Source organism: Medicago sativa, chromosome 3 (genome assembly GCF_051527215.1).
Source record: "Medicago sativa cultivar Bolivia chromosome 3, Bolivia_mono, whole genome shotgun sequence".
In the NCBI taxonomy this organism is placed as follows: domain Eukaryota; kingdom Viridiplantae; phylum Streptophyta; class Magnoliopsida; order Fabales; family Fabaceae; genus Medicago; species Medicago sativa.
Window position 1 is genome coordinate 96,035,043 of NC_140751.1, and position 21,976 is coordinate 96,057,018.

Below are 21,976 nucleotides of genomic sequence, written 5' to 3' on the forward strand. Positions count from 1 at the left end.
TATAATATATTGGTGGATCATGTATGTAGCTGACAATGTTGTTTGCGATTAAAATACAACTCACATAGTTACATGCAATGCATAATGAATGAAGAAAATGTCTATTATTTGTAAGATATATCGGTTGTTCATGCTTTTAGTTGACTGTGTTGTTTGTGATTGAAATACATGAATCTAAACGTCATGTTTAATCTATGAGACGAAAGAAACTTAATTGTGTGTGATTTATGTAATATTTTATTTTTTAATGTATAACTAAAGATATATTAATTTGCTTTGATAGTTTCTTTAATTTAACAACGCATTCACCCACTAATTAAGGTATGATAATTTTTTTTCTTAATTGATTTAAGCAATTTGTGAATCAATTCATAACAAGATTAAATATTGCAATGACGGGTTTCTTAACAATATTTAAGTTGTTTAATTTTTAGAACGTTCTATATCAACAAAAAGAATAAACTTATTTTTTTTATTGGAACTTTACTTTATTTAGTTTAAAAAGATAAATTGGTGATCCTAACTTGTGTTGTTTGTTATGATGTTTCTTATATTTATTTTTATTTTACAAAGTTGAAGTGTTTTTCTTTAGAATAATGCTACTTATAGCGAATTATATTTTCACGACACATCAAGACGTGTTTATTCCACCAACACAATTTTGTTGACTTTTATATCTATCCACAACTCCCCCATGAATTCTAGCAAGGAGTGTTTTTCAATAGTTGAATTCATTTTCGCGATGAGTTCGTGGGAATTTGCTTCGCTTTATATTAACACCTATATTTTCTTTATTTTGACTGATTTTATACACTAACCAATTTTTTTTCTTTTCAAACTGAGATATCATTATTTTGTTGACTCATGAGTCATGACACCAAATATCTCAAGACCGATATCGAATATAGCCATACACATAACAAAACCTTGTTCAGTTCAATACATGTGTGAATTCACTTCGGCTTTTCCACATCCAGAATTATTCTTCCAGAAATGGCAGTGGCAAGTGCTGTTGCGAAATTAGGATCTCTTGTCAAAGAAGTAGCCATCTGTTGAACTAATAACTGCTGGATAGACGACTTATGAGAATCATCAACTACCAATTTTCTTGGCTGGACCAAGTCAAGCTCTGAAGCTTGAGCTGTACGCCAATTAATTGGTGAGGATGAGGATGCTGGAACTAAATTATATGTAGGGGTTGTTTCACTTTGGTTTGAACTAGTGAGTGACATTTCAGGTTGGTGATGCGCATGGTTGTGCTCTCCTTCGTATGTGGTCACTAATATGCTCGGGTCTTCTACACTTCTTTGCACCTAATAATAATTAACATAAAGAGGGATTTAATTCAATTAGTATTACTTCACGATGCATAAAGCCCAATGTATTCTATTGGTATCAAGTATCAACATAAGAAAAAGAAAAAGAAAAAAAAAACACCAAGTACTACTTGACATGTTAGTTCAACCAACAAGAATTCGAGATTGTAATTTTAACAAAGGAAGTTCAAATATAAAAGACATCATAAAATGATCATTGACATTACTTTTATTAAAAAAAAAAATTCCTTTCTCATTATTTTATATAAACACATTTAACTACTTTCATTCTATTTAATTTAATAATGCAATTCTTAGAAAACCTCACAATTAATATAATTTTTTTAGAGGAAATTATTATAAACTTTTGTTCGACTATTCTTTTATTTCCACGAGATAAGTTTTCATGAATGAAACTTTGAAAAATATAAATATTTTTTATGATATTAAAAAATCATTTGCCTTATTGATTAAATGTTTTTTGCTTATTAGAAAACTAAGGAAGTTGTAAGTTTTTGTTAGAGCGAATCATCAATTGATTGTTAATTCTTGTTAGTGAATAATCCACTAATAAAATTTTGTAACCACTAATAAAATTTCAAAACCACTAATAAAATTTTGTAACCAACAAAAAGAAACCCCACTAATAAAATTCAAAATCATTAATCATATTCGTCATAGACCAAATTATTGGAACCAACGGTATTATATGGCGAGGAAGACTCTTTTATTCTAGAGAATGAAGTTTGATTGAGTATGTAATTATCATCCAATCATTTGATATATAACATTTTTTATACTTAGGCTTTGTTTGGGAGTTTAGAGGGGAGGGGAGGGTTTTGGAAAAAAGGAAAGAACAAGTGGAAGAAATAGAAGACATTGGGAGGAGAGGACTTTTGAGGTTAATTTTTTACTCATAATAAAAAATCCCCCTTATTTGGGGGAACTCAAAAATTGTATTGGGGGAGGGTTTTGGGGGGTTATGGAGGGTTTATATGAATTTTTCAAATCCAATCTATATTGTTATTATATTCTTAAAATTAAAAGTATATTAATCATAAGTATTAGTTTATCATTCTCTGAAAAACTGTTCTTTCAAAAAATGTGAATTTTTTGTCCATTTTTCTATATATTTCCAACCCATCAAAACCCTCCCCTCCCTTCCCCTCCAAACTCCCAAACAAAGCCTTAGTTATTTTAAATTAAAATAAATTTAAATTTTGAATCAGTTTTTCCTAGAAGCTACTCCTACTTAATTAAACTCGTACCCAACTAAAAGTGTACCAAAGAATTCTCCTTTTTTTCAAGGGAGGAATTCTCCTTATTTGGTTGACAATGTTTAATTTCAAGAATCATTTTAAAACTCATTGTTCCAAAATTCCACGAAACATTTTGGTGACTAACTAATTTTTTTGTTGTTAAAATAATTAAGAGATTGGCACTACTACTTCTATTAATTAAATACCTTCTTTTTCACAGGGCAGCCAGGAGCAAAGGAGCACTTGAAGTAAGCCCTAGGAGAGGGATTATCTCTAGTGACTTTCTGACCATATTTTCTCCACTGATATCCATCCTTCACATACTTCAATACCCAAAAACAAATTCAGCATCTCAGTTAGTACTAGCCAAACACTAATATCTTTATTATATAGTTCCAAAAATTAAATCAAGACAACAAAATCTGTATGATTAAATTTGAAATTGTAGAACTTACTAAGCTGGCATTGGATGCATCTGTACGCACAAGAACCTTGGAAACTCTCGGCGAGGTCATGTTGTTGTGTTTGAATGTCTCCTCCTCAGTAGTAATGGTGCTGCTCTCAGCAATAGCATAGCCAAGCCTATTGATACAATTTTCAACACTCTCGGCCTTTCTCTTTCGCGATATTGGTGATACTAATTCATTTTCAAATTTTGTGTGACTGAATTGACTCAAATGCTTTCGCAAAGCAGTATAATTGTCGCACATGTGGTTCAGTTTCTCGGTTAACCTCTTATTCTCGCTACTTAGACGCTTCAACTCTTCAACCAAAACCTGATCAGCAACCTGAATTCATAAGTTAATTTTTGAATATGGTATGTTATAATTCAAGGAAAAGAGGAGAAAAAAAACTAAGATATTATGTGTTTATAAGTATAATATAGTATATACTAACCGCACTAACAGGTGTGTCCCGAGAAGGGAGAGTGTTTAGGTTGAGAGAAGTATCCACACACGTTGGTTCCATGTGGAAGAACTTGACACAGGCAAAAATGGCCGAGGCAATATTAACAAATTTAACTTATGCTCAATGCTTTAAATTACTTGTGAGATAAAAATCATCAGAACATGGTATATATACGTAGCTTGTAATGTATAAAGTATAAGAGAGAAATGGGAAAAGGGTTTTGGGAGAATGTCTGCTAGGAAAGGAGGAGGAAAATGAGAGTGAGAAAGAAGTCACATGCAATTTCGTCCTTTCTAGGTTGTTTGTAGTTATTTATTATGTATGGAAGTAGTTCAAGCGGAATAGACGCGCATTCAACAAAGAAAAAAACAAAATAACATTAGTATTTTTTTAGGGGATAATTCTACTATTTTTGTTTAATATTTATTTTAAAACAAATTAAATAATGTTCTATTTAAGGTAAAAATCAAATTTGGTCACTCACATCCGTGCCTAGCTACATTTTTATACGAGAACAAATTAATCTTTGATTCATTTTGACAGAAAGATTGACTTGTTTTTAGTATACAAATAATAGAAACTAGTTTGAGTTTATTCTTTGTCGGAAACTAAATTGGTTCATGAGAAAATTGTGCGGGAACAATTTGAGTTTTTACTCTGTTATTTAAGCAACTTTTTATACACAATTTTAATTTCTTTTGCTCAACCAAACACAATTTTTAAAATCAATATTTTTCCTCTCATTGTCCTTTTCCCTTCCTTCCCCGTTAAAAATCCTCCTCTGTCCGTTAAGAACGACATCTTTTTAACGGTGACTATGATACTATTTTTTTTATTGTGTGAATACACAGAGCACACGATTTTATGTAAGATCATTTTCATATAAACCTATATTAATTTTACTCGGTAAAATAGAGTGTTAGAGTGATGTTAAAAAGAGAGTATTTTTAATACTAGTTAACGAGATATCCTTAAATTTAACTCTCACTAAACTTTTAGTATAATACACCCTCCGGTCACAAATACTCCCTCCGGTCTCAAATATAAGAAAATATTCTTTTTTTAGGTTTATTGAGTAGTTAATGTATCTGGACTACATTGTAAAGCAGATACATTAATTATTCAATAAATCTAAAAAAGGAATATTTTCTTATATTTGAGACCGGAGGGAGTATAGGTTTAAGTTCATATTTTAGATACATTCAATAAATAATGTATGTTGTCTACAATAAAGACCACATACATTATTTATTGAATGAATCTAAAACATGGATTTTTGCTTATATTTATGACCGGAGGATGTATATCCGTAAATTAAAAAAGAAATACTCCCATTGACCGATATATCTGAAAAAGAATATCCAAGTTGTCAGTCTCATCTTTATGACGAAGAAAAATGCAAGTTGATGAATGTTTTCCCATTGACCGATATCTCGTCGACTTCGTGATGGTTTGCATTAATACTTAGTAGTTGCGTAGATTTCTTCCCAGAGAGATGTTTCATCAATGATAAACCAACTTCTTGGTCTTCTTCATCATTGACTTGACTGTTCTTTTAACTAACACAATTTCTTTCTTGTGATTATGAAAACCCCCAAGTCTATGGCTTATCTTGGACTTTTGGTGATTTCTTTTTGTCGGAAAGTTGCTCAATCCCCGCGGATTCCCAAATTATACTAACCCCAACACTTTATAAACCATCACAGGTAAATCTATATTTTTTGGTGTCCGGGATTCGAACCCCGCATCATGCATATATTATACATTTTTCATTTATTTTTGTTTTATAAAAATAGAGAGGAGAGGATGCTAAGCTCACGGGGACCACCGATAAAACTATTTACTAGAAGGATGATTTTAACAAGTTTGGTATCCAATTCAATAATAGATTAATATGAAAAATCAATCTCACTTAACAACAACAACAATAATAATAATAATAAATAATGAGATAACTTGGCTATACAAAAATTATATCTTTTGAAAAGAATACTTTTGTATTAAGCTACATTGCTAATAAGATCATGTATAAGATAAAGTTTCTTTTTTGGATTTCTTATGATGTGTTTTTGGGACACTTGTCATTCCTTTAATTAAAATATCAAACATTTCAACAAATATAATACAAACATTCTTTAAAAAAAAAAGGGTTAATTAAGTAAATGGTCCTTATAAATATTCAGAATTTTGTTTTTAGTCCCTACAAAATAAAATCGCACTTTTTAGTCCCTATAAAATTTTCCATCAGCATTTTTAGTCCCTATAAAATTTTTCCATCAGCATTTTAGTCCCTGTAAAAAATTTCCATCAACATTTTTGGTCCTTAAAATGCTTAAGGAAAATGTCACAAGGACTAAAAAGTGTGATTTTATTTTGTAGGGACTAAAAACAAAACTGTGAATATTTATAGGGACTAAAAACTTAATTAACAAAAAAAAATACAAACATTAGCGGGGGCAATTGCCCCTAATTTCATGTGAGTGGATTTGTGACTGATGGTGACAAGTCATTGTAAGTGAGTTGATCTTTGAGGGTCTATCAGGATCAGAGCATACTTTAAAGCTCAATGGGCGTTTATATAAGGGGGCGTTTGTTTGAGGGTTACAAAATGTATTCCCAGGTATCAACTTTCTCAGGAATGTGAAGGTTAAAATTTTATTCCCAGGAAAATATAGAAAAAAGTGTTTGGTTAATTGTTTAATTCCTGAGAACTTTTTTTAAAATAATTCTAGGGGACAAGTAAAATACGTTTGGTTTGTGATGTAGAATCCTGGGAATGAACATTATAATTACACAAACGCCCCCATTGTATAAACCATAAAACTAACGTGTATCAGTGATCTTTCTTTACACTCCAATTTGCTGTGTGCAAATCAATTGAGAAGGAGTATCGTTGTGCCTTGATTAAAGATGCTGGTAAACTGTGAAAATAATTACCAAATGACCTCGTGAGTTAGTCAACTCTTTTAACCTTCTTTGACTAGACTCGTCCAGTGTAGTTTTAGAACTACTACGCATCATGCTTAAGAGTAAAATGCATAATAACAATTTACACACAAAAATTAACTACTCAACCTTATAAATGATATGGGTTCGAGATCCTGACACCGCGAATACAATTTATACACATAAAATAATGATGACATCTCATCCAAATTCAAAGCACGTCCATAACACGAAAAGACCACTAAAGTTTAGCGGTTCTAGCATCGAACAATAACGCTGAGAAGTTGGAGTTCATGCACACAAAATGACAAACATATATTTTTTTTACCAAAGCACATCCCTTTTACAAAAATTATTATAGACAGATAAAATGACAAAAATTATTGAAAACTCACGCACACAAGTGGATAAGTCGGAGTTCGAACTTTGATTTAATATATTTATATACAAAAATATTTTTACCAACTAAGTTATTATCACGAGAACAATATTCATTCATTTTTGTTTTATAAAAATAGAGAGGGGAGGATGCCAACCCATTAATAGGGTGGATCTCATACGATTGAATTTTAAACAGTTTTTTTAAAGGCAATAAATATTACTTTTTCTTTTGAGGAATAACATATGACTGTATTATTTTCGTTTAAAACAACAATGTAAATCAACTGTTTCTTTAAAAAAAAAAAAAAACAAAGTAAATCAACTGTATTTATCTATATCTCTCTATATATAGAGGGGCTATCAACCATTAAATCTAACATAAGTTGTTGATACATATGGTGTGTCTATTGTAAACCACAATGCATAAAGTTCGTATGTTTAATCATAAAAAACGATACACCAAGTTTTTGTGTAGTTTCTTTATTCCAATTTTACATCCTTAGTTTATACTACTATTTTATTTATAAAATCATTTTTTATCTAGTCAAATATTTCATTTGATTCTCTTTAAAGATATAAAGTTGTTGTCAAATCTTGGTGTAACATATTTTCTTTTAATTCCAAATTTCATTTTACCAAAAACTACAAATCAATCTAGATAGTGTTGGAAATTTAGGTCTTAATAAAACAAGATTTCATAAAACATGTCCAATAATTATAAATTAATAGCGAAAGCAAACAAAACATTGAACATGATTATGATCGGATCTACGATATGTTTGATTTATCAAGGATATTAAGAATTAGAGTATTAGGAATACATGGATAGCTTTGATGGCAACCCTCTCATCAACCATGATAACCATAGAGGAGATGATCTGAAACAACGAACAAGGTTAACGACGGCTGATTTGGTTCTTCCTCAACCGGTACCTTTATGCCTCAAGTTTTCTTCAGGTGGGAAGAAGAGATAGTTTTGTTGTGTACGGTGTATTGGATGGCTATTAGGGTTTCTCATTATTCCGTTAATGGGCCAACCAGACATCCACTCATTGAGCCCATATCAATTAATTAAATATTTAATTAATTACCCAATTAAAAATCTAATAGTCTTATTACTTAATTTGATCACTAATCAATTAAGATTCGCAATTGATAACTAATATGATTATTATTATGATAACTGCTCACATAATAATATTGAAATATAATAAAACAATAAAATATTCCAACAGATAGTTCAAAATTTATAACACTCGCATACACTCTACACATCAAGTACTTGCATTAGTTTCCATTGATATTATCATACGTCATGTAAGATATTTTTTTACAATCTTATTTGCTTCACCCATTAAAATAACTATTTTTTTTACATAATTACATAGAATTTTGTAAGTTGAATTATTTTTATAGGAAAAAAAAAACAGGTTACAGAAAATTCAATAAAATACATGGTGCAATTGCAAAATTCTATATAAACAACAACTCTTCCAGAAACATTATGGTGCGGCTGCTAGGCCAAATAAGAAAAGGAACACACGCGCAAATTGGTTTCATTTCATCATTGATGATATCATCAATCATCAATTTCAAACGAAGGTTGACTGCTAATGGACCTTGACTTGAGATTTAGAACTTAGTAGATTGGACAACATGGTTAAAGAAGCAAGTTCTAAATTTTGGATGTCCCAAATACTCAAACTTTGCGGCTCACTAACTAAATTATTTAGACGTAAGGCTTTACTTCTGTGATTGTGAGCTATCATAAATTATTACTCATAGTTTGAAAATTTTCATTTCGTACATATCACTCTAATTGTCAAGTCTCACTAGACAATACATGAACAGGGAACTAGATTGTTTGATTGTATTAAGGAAAAATTGCATTGACCTTTCTCGAGGTATGTAGAAATGACACTCAAATCCCCTCTATTTTTAAATTTGACATTGACCACCCTTGTGTTTAACGGTGTTAACACTCTGTTTACATAAAGAAGAAACTGAGCGTATTTTTGCTAATAAGAAACTGGGTTTTTGTGATTATGTGTATGTATGACCACAAACGCACGGTGACGTTTATGATGGGAAAGCAAAGTTTTTTCCCATGATGGGAAAGTGTGCTTTTCAGCCATTGATATATTGATTGTTTTATTATGTGGTTGAGATCAAAGAATAGCTACTTACAACTAAATTGTTGTATTACAAAAAGAGGGGCCCCACTAATATTTTAATTAAATCAGAACTGTTAAATATAGCAAGTCTATAACAGATTACATTGCACCTTCTACACTAAATTTTTTAACTTTATCTTCTTCCTTTTGCCTTTTTCTCTATGCCAGTTTCACGATGACATTTTTCCATTTGAGTTTTTAGTGATGAGTTTTTTTTTTACTTGTAGCACATGAGTTTCTACCAAATTTTGATATTTCCAATAGGTTTATTATTTTAATTTCTTATCATTGGGTTGATATTGTCGATTCATAAAGTTATGTTTTTTATGCTTTCTTGCTTGTTATTACTAAGCTTCTGGGTTCTTAAAGTTATGATTTTTTTGTTGCTTTCAGTACCTTTAGGATGAAGATTAATTTTACTGCTAAACATGGAATTGAACTAAACAAAACAAGACAAGTGAAGTGATTCATCTATGACTGTTAGAATCATCAACATATTGAAATTAAGTTGAACTTATTTTGACACAAATTTAACCAATTTCAGGAATTATAAAATGGAAAAAGGAAATTAAAAAGTTCAGTTTAATTGAAGATATATCAACATGTTAGATCTAAATCTTAATGATGCGAACTCCAACGTTTTGACCTAGAACCACGACTTGTCAATGATTTCGGATAAGTTTCCCCAAACTTCATGGAATCAAATCCGGACAGTTCAAGCAACAACACAGAAGATGAGGAGTCCACACACGTCGATAACGCGTTCACTTTTAGTTTTGAAGTGGAAAGTTAAGGTGACGTGATAACATCATTGGTGGTGAAGGGAATGATGGTGAAGCTCCACACAACCACTTTAACCCTCTGTGATTTCTGGGTTAGATATCTAATGCATCATGTACATGTTAAAATAATAGACTCTCAACTGGAACCAACTGCCACGTGGCTGTAAAAAGCACACTTTTCCATTATGGGAAAAAACTTTGCTTTCCCATCCTAAACGCCACCCAAACGCATTAGCTTTTTGTTGACTTAAGAATTTGCACAAGGATTATAATCTTTATCGTGGTCATGAGTATTGTTACGGGTGAATGTCATTGTTCAATACAAAAAATAACAATGAAAAAGAGTTAAATATATGAATTGAAATTTTCAATAATTAAGCCCTTTTTACTCAATGAATCATACTATCAAGCAGTGTTCCCAAGAATGAGTTTTTTTTTTGTAAACAATGTACCCCAAGAATTGCTGAGGTTGTGTCTCATACTACCATGTGCTTCATCTCAATAGCAACCATGTCGGCACCGAAGTTTAAATTTGATGATGGTGGAGGAGAAAAATAAATAGACGAAGCGATAATAAAAAGGGGAAGGAGGGAGGGAGATATGAGAAGGGGAAATCGTCTTCAACCATGGAAAATTGGAGATGAGAGAAAAGAAAAAGTCTTAGTTTTAAGGGAATCATAAACAGTGTTAAATCTAATGGGAGGCTGCATCTATTTTTATAAATTTTAAGGGAGGTTATTGTCTATTATAAAACTAGAAGGGGTGTATATGTTGTTTAAGTAAACCTCAGGGGAGGTCAGTGCAATTTACTCTTGTATTAACGAGTGTTCAGTTAGAAGCTAACACAGGATGTAATTTATGATACAACTTGATATATTAGATTTAGTTCATAATGAGTTACAAACAAATTTGTTTTTGTCAGGAAAATGTCATAAAATTGAGAGCGCGTTTGTCATAGTTTAAAACAAAACATTTTTAATAGGAAAATGCTATTTTTCTAAAAAAATAGAATCAAGAATTTTTCAAGACACAACTAGCAAGTTTTAATTGCATGATTTATTTGTTCACTTCCTATTTTTCAGCCACATCTCATTGAATTGTGGTAAATAGTGCATTGTGATTGGCTGCTTTTTATTCTTGAAGAATTCTTGATGTTATTTTTCTAGAGATATAACATTGCTCTTTTTAAAATAATTTACCTTGTTTGAATACAACTATATAAAATGATTATTTTTTTTATAAATTTAGTTCATTCTTTTGACCATTATTTTCTATCTCATAAAAAAAAATATATTTTTTGAGAAGATGTTCTCAACAGCTTCTCATTTAAAGCTGTTTTTAAATTTTTTTTTTAAAAAACTTGTAACAAACGAATCCAATTTTTTTTTTTCGAAAGAAGGATCCAATATTCTTTTTTATGAGGGAAGGATCAAATATTCTTAAAAGTGATTATTTTTTTAAATTTTTTTTATTTTTTTAAAAAAGCTATAACAAACCAGCTCTAAAACTATTTTTTTTGTGTGATTCAAGCATCTTCTATGCGGGCAAGACACGCATTCTTATTCTTGAAAAAAAAAGAAAGAAGAAGGTAAGATTGGATAAACGAGGGTGTAGCAATAGTAATGAGAGTGTAAATAGTGGCCCCATACATGTTTTGATATGGGCTGAGATTTAGTGAGCAAGGCCTGATATTCAAGAGCCCAAGCCCATTTATCAGATCTGATTCCAGAACCAACCCTAACGAGACCAGAATCAAATTCAACACGAAGTGTCTCTGCGATTCTGAGAATCGAAGTGAAGTGAAGTAAAAGGGTTTTTGAGCTTTGAGCTCGAATTTGCAATCGAAAATGGACGAAGACGAAATTCTCGGTTACGTAACCGCATACTTAAAGAAGAAAGGGTTCAAACAAACCGAAAAAGTTTTCCAAGAAGAATTTCAACAGAACAAAACAAGTTCATCCTCCAATTCCATTCTCGAACCTGACATTGCCAATCACCTTCATGCATTCTCTCAGTAATTTTCCATTCTTTAACCTAATTTTTTCATTCAACAATTCTTCATCTACTTCGCGTAAATTCTTAATGTATCGTGTTTTGCAGGTTGGAGAATGGTCCTGCAAGGTATCATAATGGATATAGTAGATTAAGAACTTGGACTTATTCTTCATTGGATTTATATAAGGTAATTAATACACTGTCTAATTGCTTAATTTGATTTAAGTTGGGTATTGAATTGAAATTATGTTTTAATTTTTGCTTTTTTTCTTTTTCTTTCCAGCATGAGTTGCTTCGTGTGCTTTATCCGGTGTTTATCCATTGTTTTATGGACCTCGTTGCGAAAGGGCATATTCAAGAAGGTACAATAAGTTCATGTACACTTGCATAGTTTTATTGGGATGTTTGGTTTTGGATTGACTTATTTGTGATTATCTACTCACATGACCACTTATGAGAATGTTTGATAGAGTTCATGGAAATAGAATTGGACATATTCATAAGCTTTTTTCAGCTTATTTCCACAAGCTCTCCAAGATAGCTTAAGAAAATAACTTTTAGCTTATATGAAAATAATTTAATTTCTTATAGTAATAACCTATATACAACAACTTATATGATAAACCCTTGTGTTACAGTCTGTTTATCCAAACATGATCAAAATGTGAGCCATAAGAAGTGTTTTATAAAATAAAATATTTTGTTTTTGATGTCCTCAGCAATATATTCATAAGCTTTTTTCAGCTTATTTCCACAAGCTCTCCAAGATATCTTAAGAAAACAACTTTTAGCTTATATGAAAATAGTTTGATTTCTTATAGTAATAACCTATATACAACAACTTATATGATAAACACTTGTGTTACAGTCTGTTTATCCAAACATGACCGAAATGTGAGCCATCAGAAGTGTTTTATAAAATAAAATATTTTGTTTTTGATGTCCTCAGCTCGGAATTTTTTCACTACTTTTCGCGAAGACCATGAATTGATGCACTTACGTGACATTCAAAAGTTGGAAGGAGTTCTTTCTCCTACTCATTTGAAGGTTTGTTTCTATCTAAAATCTTATGTTACTCTCTGAGTATCTTTTTGTTTTTTGGATAATCATTCATCAACAGTTTGTTTTGAATAATCCAACTATGTTCTGTTTACTTAGGAAATGGAGTTTGCTCATTCGCTAAGGCAAAGTAAATTCAACATAAAGATATGTGAGGTAATATCTTTATTCTTCTGAATCTGAATTAGTTTATTGACTATATTTTAATTTTTTGTTTTCCATTTGTGCAAATTCAGATAATTCAAATAAGCTGACCCATGTAACTAACTTCATCATGAAGTTAGTTACAGGTTGTTAGAGCTAGTGTGTAGGATAACCAGTTTATAAATAGACCTGATGCACACTGTAATGATTATGAATTCAGAAATGAAAGAATAACATTAGAGATTCATAGAGTTCTCTCAAGTGAATGTACCAAGCGTTCATCTTCTAACATACTCTGTGTTGCACGGGTGCGGGTACGGTACCCGGTACGGGTGCGGGTACGGGATACGGCATTTCTCAAAAAACAAAGGTACGGGTACGTTAGGATAAAAAAAAAAAAAAATTTAAAATAACATAGCATGAGGAAATTATATTGCTCAACCGGGGGATTCAAACTTGTAGTTCCAGTAGGAAAAGGAACTTGTACTGGATTTGCTTTTTCATTAGCAATTCTGTCAAGTTCTTTCATCTCAGCAAGATATTCATTCGTCACTTTTGGACAAATAGCTATCCCTTTTTCTTTTCTCGGAGCAAATGACATCTTATTCTAAAATAAGAACCCTTGTATGATATATTGCAATAGTTGCAGTTCCAGGTTGCATTATTTCCTTTTCCTTCACATTTAATTTTAAATGAAAAACCTCATTTTCTCAAGAAAAAAACGGTTATGCGTACCCTGAAAGTACCACTGCCGTACCGTAACCGTACCAAGGTTTAAAAACAAAAAAAAAAAAATATTGGTACATCATGGGTGCGTACAGTACGAGTACCATACGAGTACAAGTACCCGCGGAGTACCCGGTACGGGTACGTTTTGCAAATTGGAGTACCCGTGCTTCAGAGAACATACTCTACTGGATTAGTTTCAGACGCCCTTCAGTAATTTAACTCCCCTTCCATGCTTTCTCTTATGCGTTACATGAATCTGTTTTTTACCAATTTATATGATTTTATTTTGAGAGAATGTTTGGCTATTAGGATTTGTTCCATAACTTGGTGTGCACACTGAAAATAGGAAGAGAAAAAAAGAGACATAATGATGTCACTTAACAGGCAGAACAATTTGTAGGCCTATTATGTGTCCGTTATGAAAATTATCTATGATAAATGATCTCAAGGGTTAGCCATCTGGTGTTTCAACCCTTACTTCAAATCACTCAATTCCTTGTTGGGTTGCCCTTGGACTCTCCTTTCCCATAATACAATGCAAATGACTTCATATCAAGGTGTTATTATGGTCTACCTTTTTTAATGCTAATGGATCCAATCTGATGACTGTATAATCATGCTTGCACATGATACTGGACTATATTAATCTCTGTTTATGTTTGTATTTGCCTCTTCACTTTCACCATTGCTGTGTTTACATTTTTCCGTGATGGAGGAAGCTGATAATGGTTATTGTTTTAATAGTATTCCTATGAGCTTCTTCTGCAACATCTACACAGTACTCAATCAACCACTATACTTGGTATAATCAACGAGCATATTAACTTCCAAGGTAGTTTTTTTCACTTTGAGCTGCATTTGTTCATTTAATCTTTTTGTTATTGCTCATACCTCATTTTTCTTTTTTACTTTTTATGTAATATAGTTACCTCTGGACAACCTAGCTTGATTTCTGATGATCCAGAGGCTGTTACCCTTACTGGCAGCAGCCAGGAAGCAGCAAATCAGACAAACCAGAAAGAAATACATTGGGGGGTGAGGCTATTATTATATCTTCAAATTTGAATAAGTTAGGAATTTTCATGCTGATGTTGTTTCTGTTAATTTGAATGTAGTTATTTAATTACTGGTAATGCTTTTTGATATATTTTTTCATATTTATTAAAATATTTACATATTTAAAAGATGAAACATCAAGTCCTATATATCAAGTTCTCAATTTAAACAATGTTATGAGTAAATTTTTTGCCGAATTCAGCAATACATTCTCAATGACTGGTTTAATTTGTGAACATGATAGCAAGGATATAAGAAGTTTATGAGTAAATTTTTTGCCGAATTCAGCAATACATTCTCAATGACTGGTTTAATTTGTGAACATGATATCAAGGATATAAGAAGTTTAATCAAAGATTTATCTACTCAAATCTCCTTTTTGACCAGCCTCAGTTCAACTTTTATCCTTTCATCCTCCATCTTCAACGTTACAAGTGGTCTAGTCTCGATGCATTGGGTTATTGGTGTACTCCTAGTCCCTCCCTCTGGAATGAATTATAAACAAAAATGATCAAATTACACATATTAAGAAAGATAGTTGTTCACATTTATTCTATGCAATCCCAATAAAAAATGAAGTCTGTTGCCTAAATTACCTTCCATGACTAATAAACTGGATAATTGGAAAAAATAAAAAAATTAAATAAAATTAAGGATATTTTAGAGATACTATCATTAAATGAGAGAAGTTTGTTAACTTCTGCTTATTTTTTTCCGAAAGAATGAATTAATTTTGCTTATATCTCCTTGCCATGGATCAAATTTAGATTTTAACATCACCATTCTTGGTGTACAAAGTTAATTTCAACTGTTAATGGCTGCAGAGAAACAAAAACTGCATTTGTTGCTCTTCTAGCTTCAGAACTGCTCTTCATTATAGTTTTTGAATGAATGGCTTTGCTGATGTAAATTACTAATGACTGGTTCATTAATTATCTGGTTTCAATCTAAATTTGTTTGTCCAATAGTTGCTTGAAGACTCGCTAGAAGAACGGTTGGAAAAGCCTGGGGCCTTACTTTCAGACTCTGAAAAGGGAGACGGGGAAGCAAAAGAGGGGGAGAATGACGAGAATAAGGTATATCTTTTTCAAAGTGCACCTCTGACTCTTTATATCCTTCCATATTTTTAAACGGTAACCTAGTCCTCGATATATTTTGAACCTAGGCATTTCTAGTAATGAATTTCAATTGAAGACATTTTTGCTATTTTAATTCTATAATCCATTATTTGAGTTTTTTTTTTTTTTTTTTGCTTTTAAATTATACATGTTTTTCTTTTAGAAAAGATCAATTGAAGTAGGAAAGCAAGGTGCTTCAAGCAAAAAGATGAAAAAGGATAGGGGTGGAACTGCAACAGGGAAAAGTGCAAAGCCTGAAGTTACAACTGTATCAGCAGCTCCTCGAGTTAAAGCAGAACTCCCCTTGCCCATAATGTATGCTCTTAAGTCTAAATCTTAGGTCACTTTTTATTACAAGCTAGTAAATTTTAACTTCGTTCTGTTGATTTTAATAATGTTGCATTGTTGCAGCCCAACAGAGGTAGAACACTCCATCCTTGAAGATTTAAGGAACCGTGTACAACTTAGTAGTGTTGCACTGCCATCAGTTAGCTTTTATACTTTTATCAATACGCATAATGGGTAATGTCTACTACATATTTTTCAATATTATTTATTATGTTCGACTTCTGTCACTTAATGCTAATATTTTGGTCAACTGTCTCAGTTTAAGCTGTTCATCAATATCCCATGATGGATCATTGGTTGCTGGAGGATTTTCTGACTCATCACTAAAGGTCTTTTTAATATGCATTCCCCATCATCCATCTATCTCGAAGAATACCCTCTACCAATAGAGTTTTATCTTAGTTGATGATTGAATTTCTGATATTTTTTCCGATTGTATGCACAGGTTTGGGACATGGCAAAGCTTGGACAACAACCCTCCAGTTGTGAGTTTGAATTTAGTTATTTCTTTTGTTTCAACTCATGCATTCTTTGTTTGATAAACTTGGATGTGGTTGGAAACAAGTATAATGATTGAAAGACTATTTTTAATGTGCTTCACAATATAGTTCAAACAATGCACTGAATGAATCAACTCGTTTATTAGTGAAAGATATTTTGATATTACTTTATATATTATAAAACTTTGGCTTAAATATGTCATTAGTCCCTGCAAATATAGTGGTTTTTGGTTTTAGTCCCCTACAACTTTTTTTGTTTGCATTTGATCCTTGCACAATAAAAAAATCTTTGCTTTTCATCCCCAACGTTATTTGAACATTAAAAACATTTTTGAAACTAACGAAGGGACACGTGGGCCAATATAAACGTGCCACTTGGATCCATTTTATGATTTTTAATTTATTTTTGGCAGCTTTACAATTTAATAAATAGTTTTATTAATTAATACAAATAATATTAGATTTCCTCGTGTTTACTTCATCCATTTCAGCATTTCCACCCTCCACTAAGTACTAACTAGTTTCTTCCTTTTTTTTCAACAATCAAGCAAACACAATTTCTGCAAAAAAGACTTATTCTGAACGTTAAAAAAAATGTTCTTGAGTTGTCGCATCATACTCGTGGTTGTTGACTCCACTCACAATACCGAAAACCCAAACCCTAATTTCCTCAATCCCCACCAAAAAGAATCTAAAACTTTTTCCCCAAAAAATCAAAGAAAGCCGTGTTTTCAATTTTCCCGTCTAACACTATGGGTCGACAGCTTCTCGTCGGAAATGTTTGGAAATAAAACCGGTTCCTAAGGTTTGTTGCGACCTCATCATTGGTCGCCAGGAATGTCCATGGGTGGTAATAGTGTGTTTATTCGTGATGTTCCTTCAACACTTGCGCTTTTGAAAATACTGATGTCCGTCATAATCGGCTCCAATCTGTAACTCTGCCAAAAATAAATTAATGTTTTTTTACAATATTTGAATTAATTTAAAATCACAAAGTGGATCCACGTGGCACATTGTTATTGGTCCAGTGTCTCTCTGTTAGTCTCAGAATTTTTTTTAATGGTCAAATATTGTTTAGGGATGAAAAGCAAAGTTTTTTTATTGTGCAAAGATCAAATCCAAAGAAAAAAAGTTGCAGGGACTAAAATAAAAAATCACTACATTTGCAGGGACCAATGACATATTTAAGCCTAAAACTTTTCCACTGTATCATAACACTTGGTATTTTTTATTTTTGTTGTAGTTTAAGAATATAACACAGGCCAATATGGTCATTCTGTTTCCAAATGTTTGGGAAAAGATTTAAGGAGACGATCTTTGGGTTTCTTTCTTGTTGTGCTGGGTTGTTTAGTACCCAAACATAAGTGATATTATTATAATTTATATGCAACGAATAGTATTAAGACAATAATGGTAGTCATTTTCTAGCTGATATGCATACCAAAGAGGCTATTAATGCTCAAAAACACAGCTTTTGCTAAAACTTTGAAGCACCGGTGCATGTATAAAAGAATTTGATAGTTGTGTTGAACAAAGCCATCACTCATGCATTGCTTTTTATAATCGTCCTGTTATCAATTCTGCCATCCTCAGCTCTTTCACAGGGTGAGAATGATACGTCACAAAACGAACAGATGCTCGGAAAAAGTGGTGGGAAAAGACAGTATACACTGTTTCAAGGTCACTCAGGGCCTGTTTATGCAGCCTCTTTTTGTCCTGTTGGAGATTTTATACTTTCATCCTCAGCAGATTCAACAAGTATGCTTACTCATATCGTTTGAATATTTGCCTGCAATGTTTCTTCTTTGCTTTTGGCATCGTATTTTTTTGTTTATTTCATACTGTAGTTTTAATTTTGGGTTTTAAATGGATTATGCAGTTCGTTTATGGAGCACAAAGCTTAATGCCAATCTTGTTTGTTACAAGGGCCACAATTATCCTGTTTGGGATGTTCAGGTAAATCATTTTTTCTGAAACTTTATTTTGATGATGAATGTAGAATCGGCATGCCAAACACTTTAATAAAATATTACTTTTAATAACATGTGATGTATTCAATTTTTCCACTTGCTTTGAACAAATAGTAATTGTTTTTACAACGCTCTCAATATGTCCTCATAATGTGATTCACATTATTTCTTGCATCTTTCTGTACGTATACTTTATTATGAATATGAGAGTAAATTCATTTAGCAAAGAAGTGTACAAAAGTATAGGAGTATTAGAGGTCCTTAAATTAAAAGGAGAAAATATCCAATGTCAGAGAAAATAAGACATTGATTTTGCAAAACTACCCATTCCCTCAAAGTATCTGTTTTTTTAAACCCACTTTATTTCTCTTTAGCCTGCTCTCTGTTTCTTTTTAGCCTAGAGAATCGACGTCTGTTAATGGCAAGATATTGTATGCACATATATTTTGGAAGGTTGTGTTTATTTCTTTTTTCTGGATGCAGTTTAGTCCCATGGGTCATTATTTTGCCAGCTCTTCACATGACAGAACTGCTAGGGTTTGGTCCATGGACAGGATACAACCCTTAAGAATAATGGCGGGACACTTGTCTGATGTTGATGTGAGTTATTATTAATCAATGCTTTCTCTTGTTCTAATTTTCTCCAGAATTTGTTCTCTACAGGATTTATATGTTTTCCTAGCTCATTTGATTTTGTATTTACATCTGGTGATTTAAGAATGCGTGCCTGTTTTATACTCTTAATTAGTGTGTCCAATGGCATGCCAACTGCAACTACATCGCAACTGGTTCCAGTGACAAAACAGTTCGACTATGGGATGTGCAGAGTGGAGAGTGTGTCCGGGTTTTTGTTGGTCACAGGGGTATGATCTTGTCTTTGTCAATGTCTCCTGATGGTCGCTATATGGCGTCCGGTGATGAAGATGGCACAATCATGATGTGGGACCTCTCTAGTGGCCGCTGTGTCACGCCTTTGGTTGGTCACACGTCATGTGTCTGGTCACTTGCTTTCAGGTGATACTCCACCTCAATCAAAATATATTAACTTCATACTTGTGGACACTAAAGGTCGGTTGCTATCATGCTTTAAACTAATGCTATTCATAATTATTGGATGCATCAGTTCTGAAGGTTCTATTCTAGCATCTGGTTCTGCTGATTGCACTGTAAAATTATGGGATGTAAATACGAGCACCAAAGTTTCTAGGACAGAAGAGAAGTAAGTTTGTCTAACATGGCCAAATTTACAGAGTTTTGTTCTTGTATTACTAATTAATTTTTCCTTTGGCAGAAATGGGAATACTAACAGACTCAGATCGTTGAAGACCCTGCCAACGAAATCCACTCCTGTGAACACTTTGCGGGTAAATGTACATTATTGTATGGTTATATGTTTATCCATGGATATTGTCTATAATCTTATGATTTGATGTTTGTATTCTGTTTTTGGAACCAGTTTTCTCGAAGGAATCTTCTTTTTGCAGCTGGAGCTCTTGCAAAAAATGCTTAATATATTCTGAGGATGCCAAGTCGGATAAAAATGTTAAATCATGTACACATTTTATACAGGATTTTTTAATGTAAATTTTGTAATCACATTTTTGTTGTCCATCTAATTTATATACCTGTAGAATGTAGTGTTAAACTACTGAGCGGAGATTAAGATCATATTGTTGCTACTTCAAAAGCCAAGTATAAGTTATATTGTTAAAACCAAAAGATTAAAACGAGCTTGTGCATAAATTAGCTGGTGTGCTTTTGAGAATCAATTTGCATCTGGGAACATTGAAGTATATTATCAACGCTTGTTTCACGTAATGCTTTTTCTTTGAATCGAGTTTACCTAATATTTGAAAAGACATATATGACATCAGGTCCTGTCTTTAAATCATGTAAGTTGTTGCAGTATCCACATTAGAACATTTTCAACACCTATTTGAAACATTAACAGTATAATTTCTGAATTTAATTTATGCGACTTCATTAAAGAACATTACAGATAACAATTGATGTCTGAATGCAAATCTCCGTACATTCTAGTGAATCACTCATTTGAAACAGTAGCTTCATAATATATTTATCATACTTCAAATCTCCGTACTTCAAATAAGATCACAAATAGCAATTAATTTCAGATTATTACGAATAATAATACGCACCATTCGTAAAAATATTCGTAAAAATAAAAAAGCTCAGACAAACTGAGCATATCCACTTGACCAACAAAAAAAACAAGAGTGATCATTTAGAAGATTGAGAATTCATAGCCAAATACTAGTTACGATTTAATGATTTTATAATTTCTTTGAGGAAATGGATTTATAATTTTGTATCTATATGATTTTAACCCTGAATGTATAATCTCTAAAAAAACGTGAATATATAAATCTTTATTTTCTTTTGTCAAAAAAAATCTATTTTCTATTAAAGGTGTAGTTTGAAAAATAATTTTAATATTGTGAATTCAGAAAGAAAGAAAAAACTCAATCACTTAGTAATGTATCAAGGCTTTGCTTGGATGGGAAAGAATTAGAGAGAGACAAAAGTTAATGAACCCCCTTGATTAGGAAAGAAAATGAGAGAAACTTGCTTTATCTGTTTTTTTTTTTTTTTTTGACAAACGAAACATGCTTTATCTTTGTTATTCGATTTATACCACCCAATGTACACAAATTATTTTTCACAAGAATGTCACTCCATTATCCTCCACTTTAATGTATTGATTGTATATTTTACATGTACAATTAATAACGGTAATACCCGTAAAAAAACAACGGCCATAAAAACAAACGCCTAAGTTCTCGATTAATAAAATTTTATGTTAAACTTAACTAAAAATAATTTATATTTTGTCAATAAATAATATACTTATTTGACAACCCAATAACGATTAGATAAGATGATTCAAGTTTCTTCTATTTTAATTAAGGTTTTGGGTTCGAATTCAGTCTTACGCATGCAGCAGCAACAAAACTTGAGTTTGCCGACCAATTGAATTCCGCAAGAATTAAAAGATTAGTCTTCACGGTTTGACGCGGAAGATACCTTATTTATACTTACAAAAACTCATTTGATAGAATATCTTAGGAGGTGGTGGTGGGTGTCTCTTCCCTTTGGGAATTACTTGCCCTCCCCTTAAAAAATATCTCAGTAATTTTAAAAGTGCATTCATGAATAATATAAATTATACCTCCTGTGACATTTTTGCAACCTCTTGATACGTAAGTCTCAAAATACAAAATAATTACAAAATTTGAATTGTATTTTTATGGAGTTTCCACCCATTTCAA

At 31.9% G+C, this 21,976-nt stretch overlaps 2 protein-coding genes across 3 annotated transcripts; one reads left to right on the top strand and one right to left on the bottom strand.

Annotated features, from left to right (window-relative positions):
* Nucleotides 1–618: 618 nt before the first annotated feature.
* Nucleotides 619–3,775, bottom strand: LOC146942393 (putative WRKY transcription factor 40). 2 transcript variants are annotated; one of them, XM_085756358.1, is made up of 4 exons: nucleotides 3,473–3,775; nucleotides 3,031–3,363; nucleotides 2,782–2,898; nucleotides 619–1,313 (listed from the first exon to the last, which is right to left on the bottom strand). In XM_085756358.1, exons 1-4 carry the CDS (start codon nucleotides 3,542–3,544, stop codon nucleotides 954–956), a joined length of 882 nt encoding a protein of 293 aa, XP_085612484.1. In that variant the 5' UTR covers nucleotides 3,545–3,775; the 3' UTR covers nucleotides 619–953. The 2 variants fall into 2 exon arrangements, with proteins under 2 accessions (XP_085612484.1, XP_085612485.1); XM_085756359.1 differs by having other exon boundaries at nucleotides 3,031–3,351; nucleotides 3,473–3,666.
* Nucleotides 3,776–11,521: 7,746 nt separating this feature from the next.
* TAF5 (TBP-associated factor 5) lies at nucleotides 11,522–20,429 on the top strand. Its single transcript, XM_085756361.1, has 19 exons — nucleotides 11,522–11,781; nucleotides 11,868–11,949; nucleotides 12,046–12,124; nucleotides 12,712–12,809; nucleotides 12,921–12,977; nucleotides 14,439–14,526; nucleotides 14,620–14,729; nucleotides 15,719–15,826; nucleotides 16,032–16,183; nucleotides 16,280–16,390; nucleotides 16,476–16,545; nucleotides 16,662–16,701; nucleotides 18,310–18,474; nucleotides 18,596–18,672; nucleotides 19,170–19,286; nucleotides 19,435–19,700; nucleotides 19,810–19,905; nucleotides 19,978–20,050; nucleotides 20,143–20,429. The coding sequence occupies exons 1-19, from the start codon at nucleotides 11,615–11,617 to the stop codon at nucleotides 20,194–20,196; spliced, it is 2,010 nt and encodes a 669-aa protein (XP_085612487.1). The 5' UTR covers nucleotides 11,522–11,614; the 3' UTR covers nucleotides 20,197–20,429.
* Nucleotides 20,430–21,976: the final 1,547 nt, after the last annotated feature.

Excerpts from the sequence above, each read along its gene's own strand:
- LOC146942393 (XM_085756358.1), bottom strand. The coding sequence starts at position 3,544 with ATGGAACCAACGTGTGTGGATACTTCTCTCAACCTAAACACTCTCCCT. Across the intron at positions 3,364-3,472 it reads GGGACACACCTGTTAGTGCG|GTTGCTGATCAGGTTTTGGT; the intron begins GTTAGTATATAC and ends TTATGAATTCAG. Across the intron at positions 2,899-3,030 it reads ATGCATCCAATGCCAGCTTA|TATGTGAAGGATGGATATCA; the intron begins GTAAGTTCTACA and ends TGGGTATTGAAG.
- TAF5 (XM_085756361.1), top strand. The coding sequence starts at position 11,615 with ATGGACGAAGACGAAATTCTCGGTTACGTAACCGCATACTTAAAGAAG. Across the intron at positions 12,810-12,920 it reads TTTCTCCTACTCATTTGAAG|GAAATGGAGTTTGCTCATTC; the intron begins GTTTGTTTCTAT and ends CTGTTTACTTAG. Across the intron at positions 16,702-18,309 it reads TGGACAACAACCCTCCAGTT|CTCTTTCACAGGGTGAGAAT; the intron begins GTGAGTTTGAAT and ends TGCCATCCTCAG.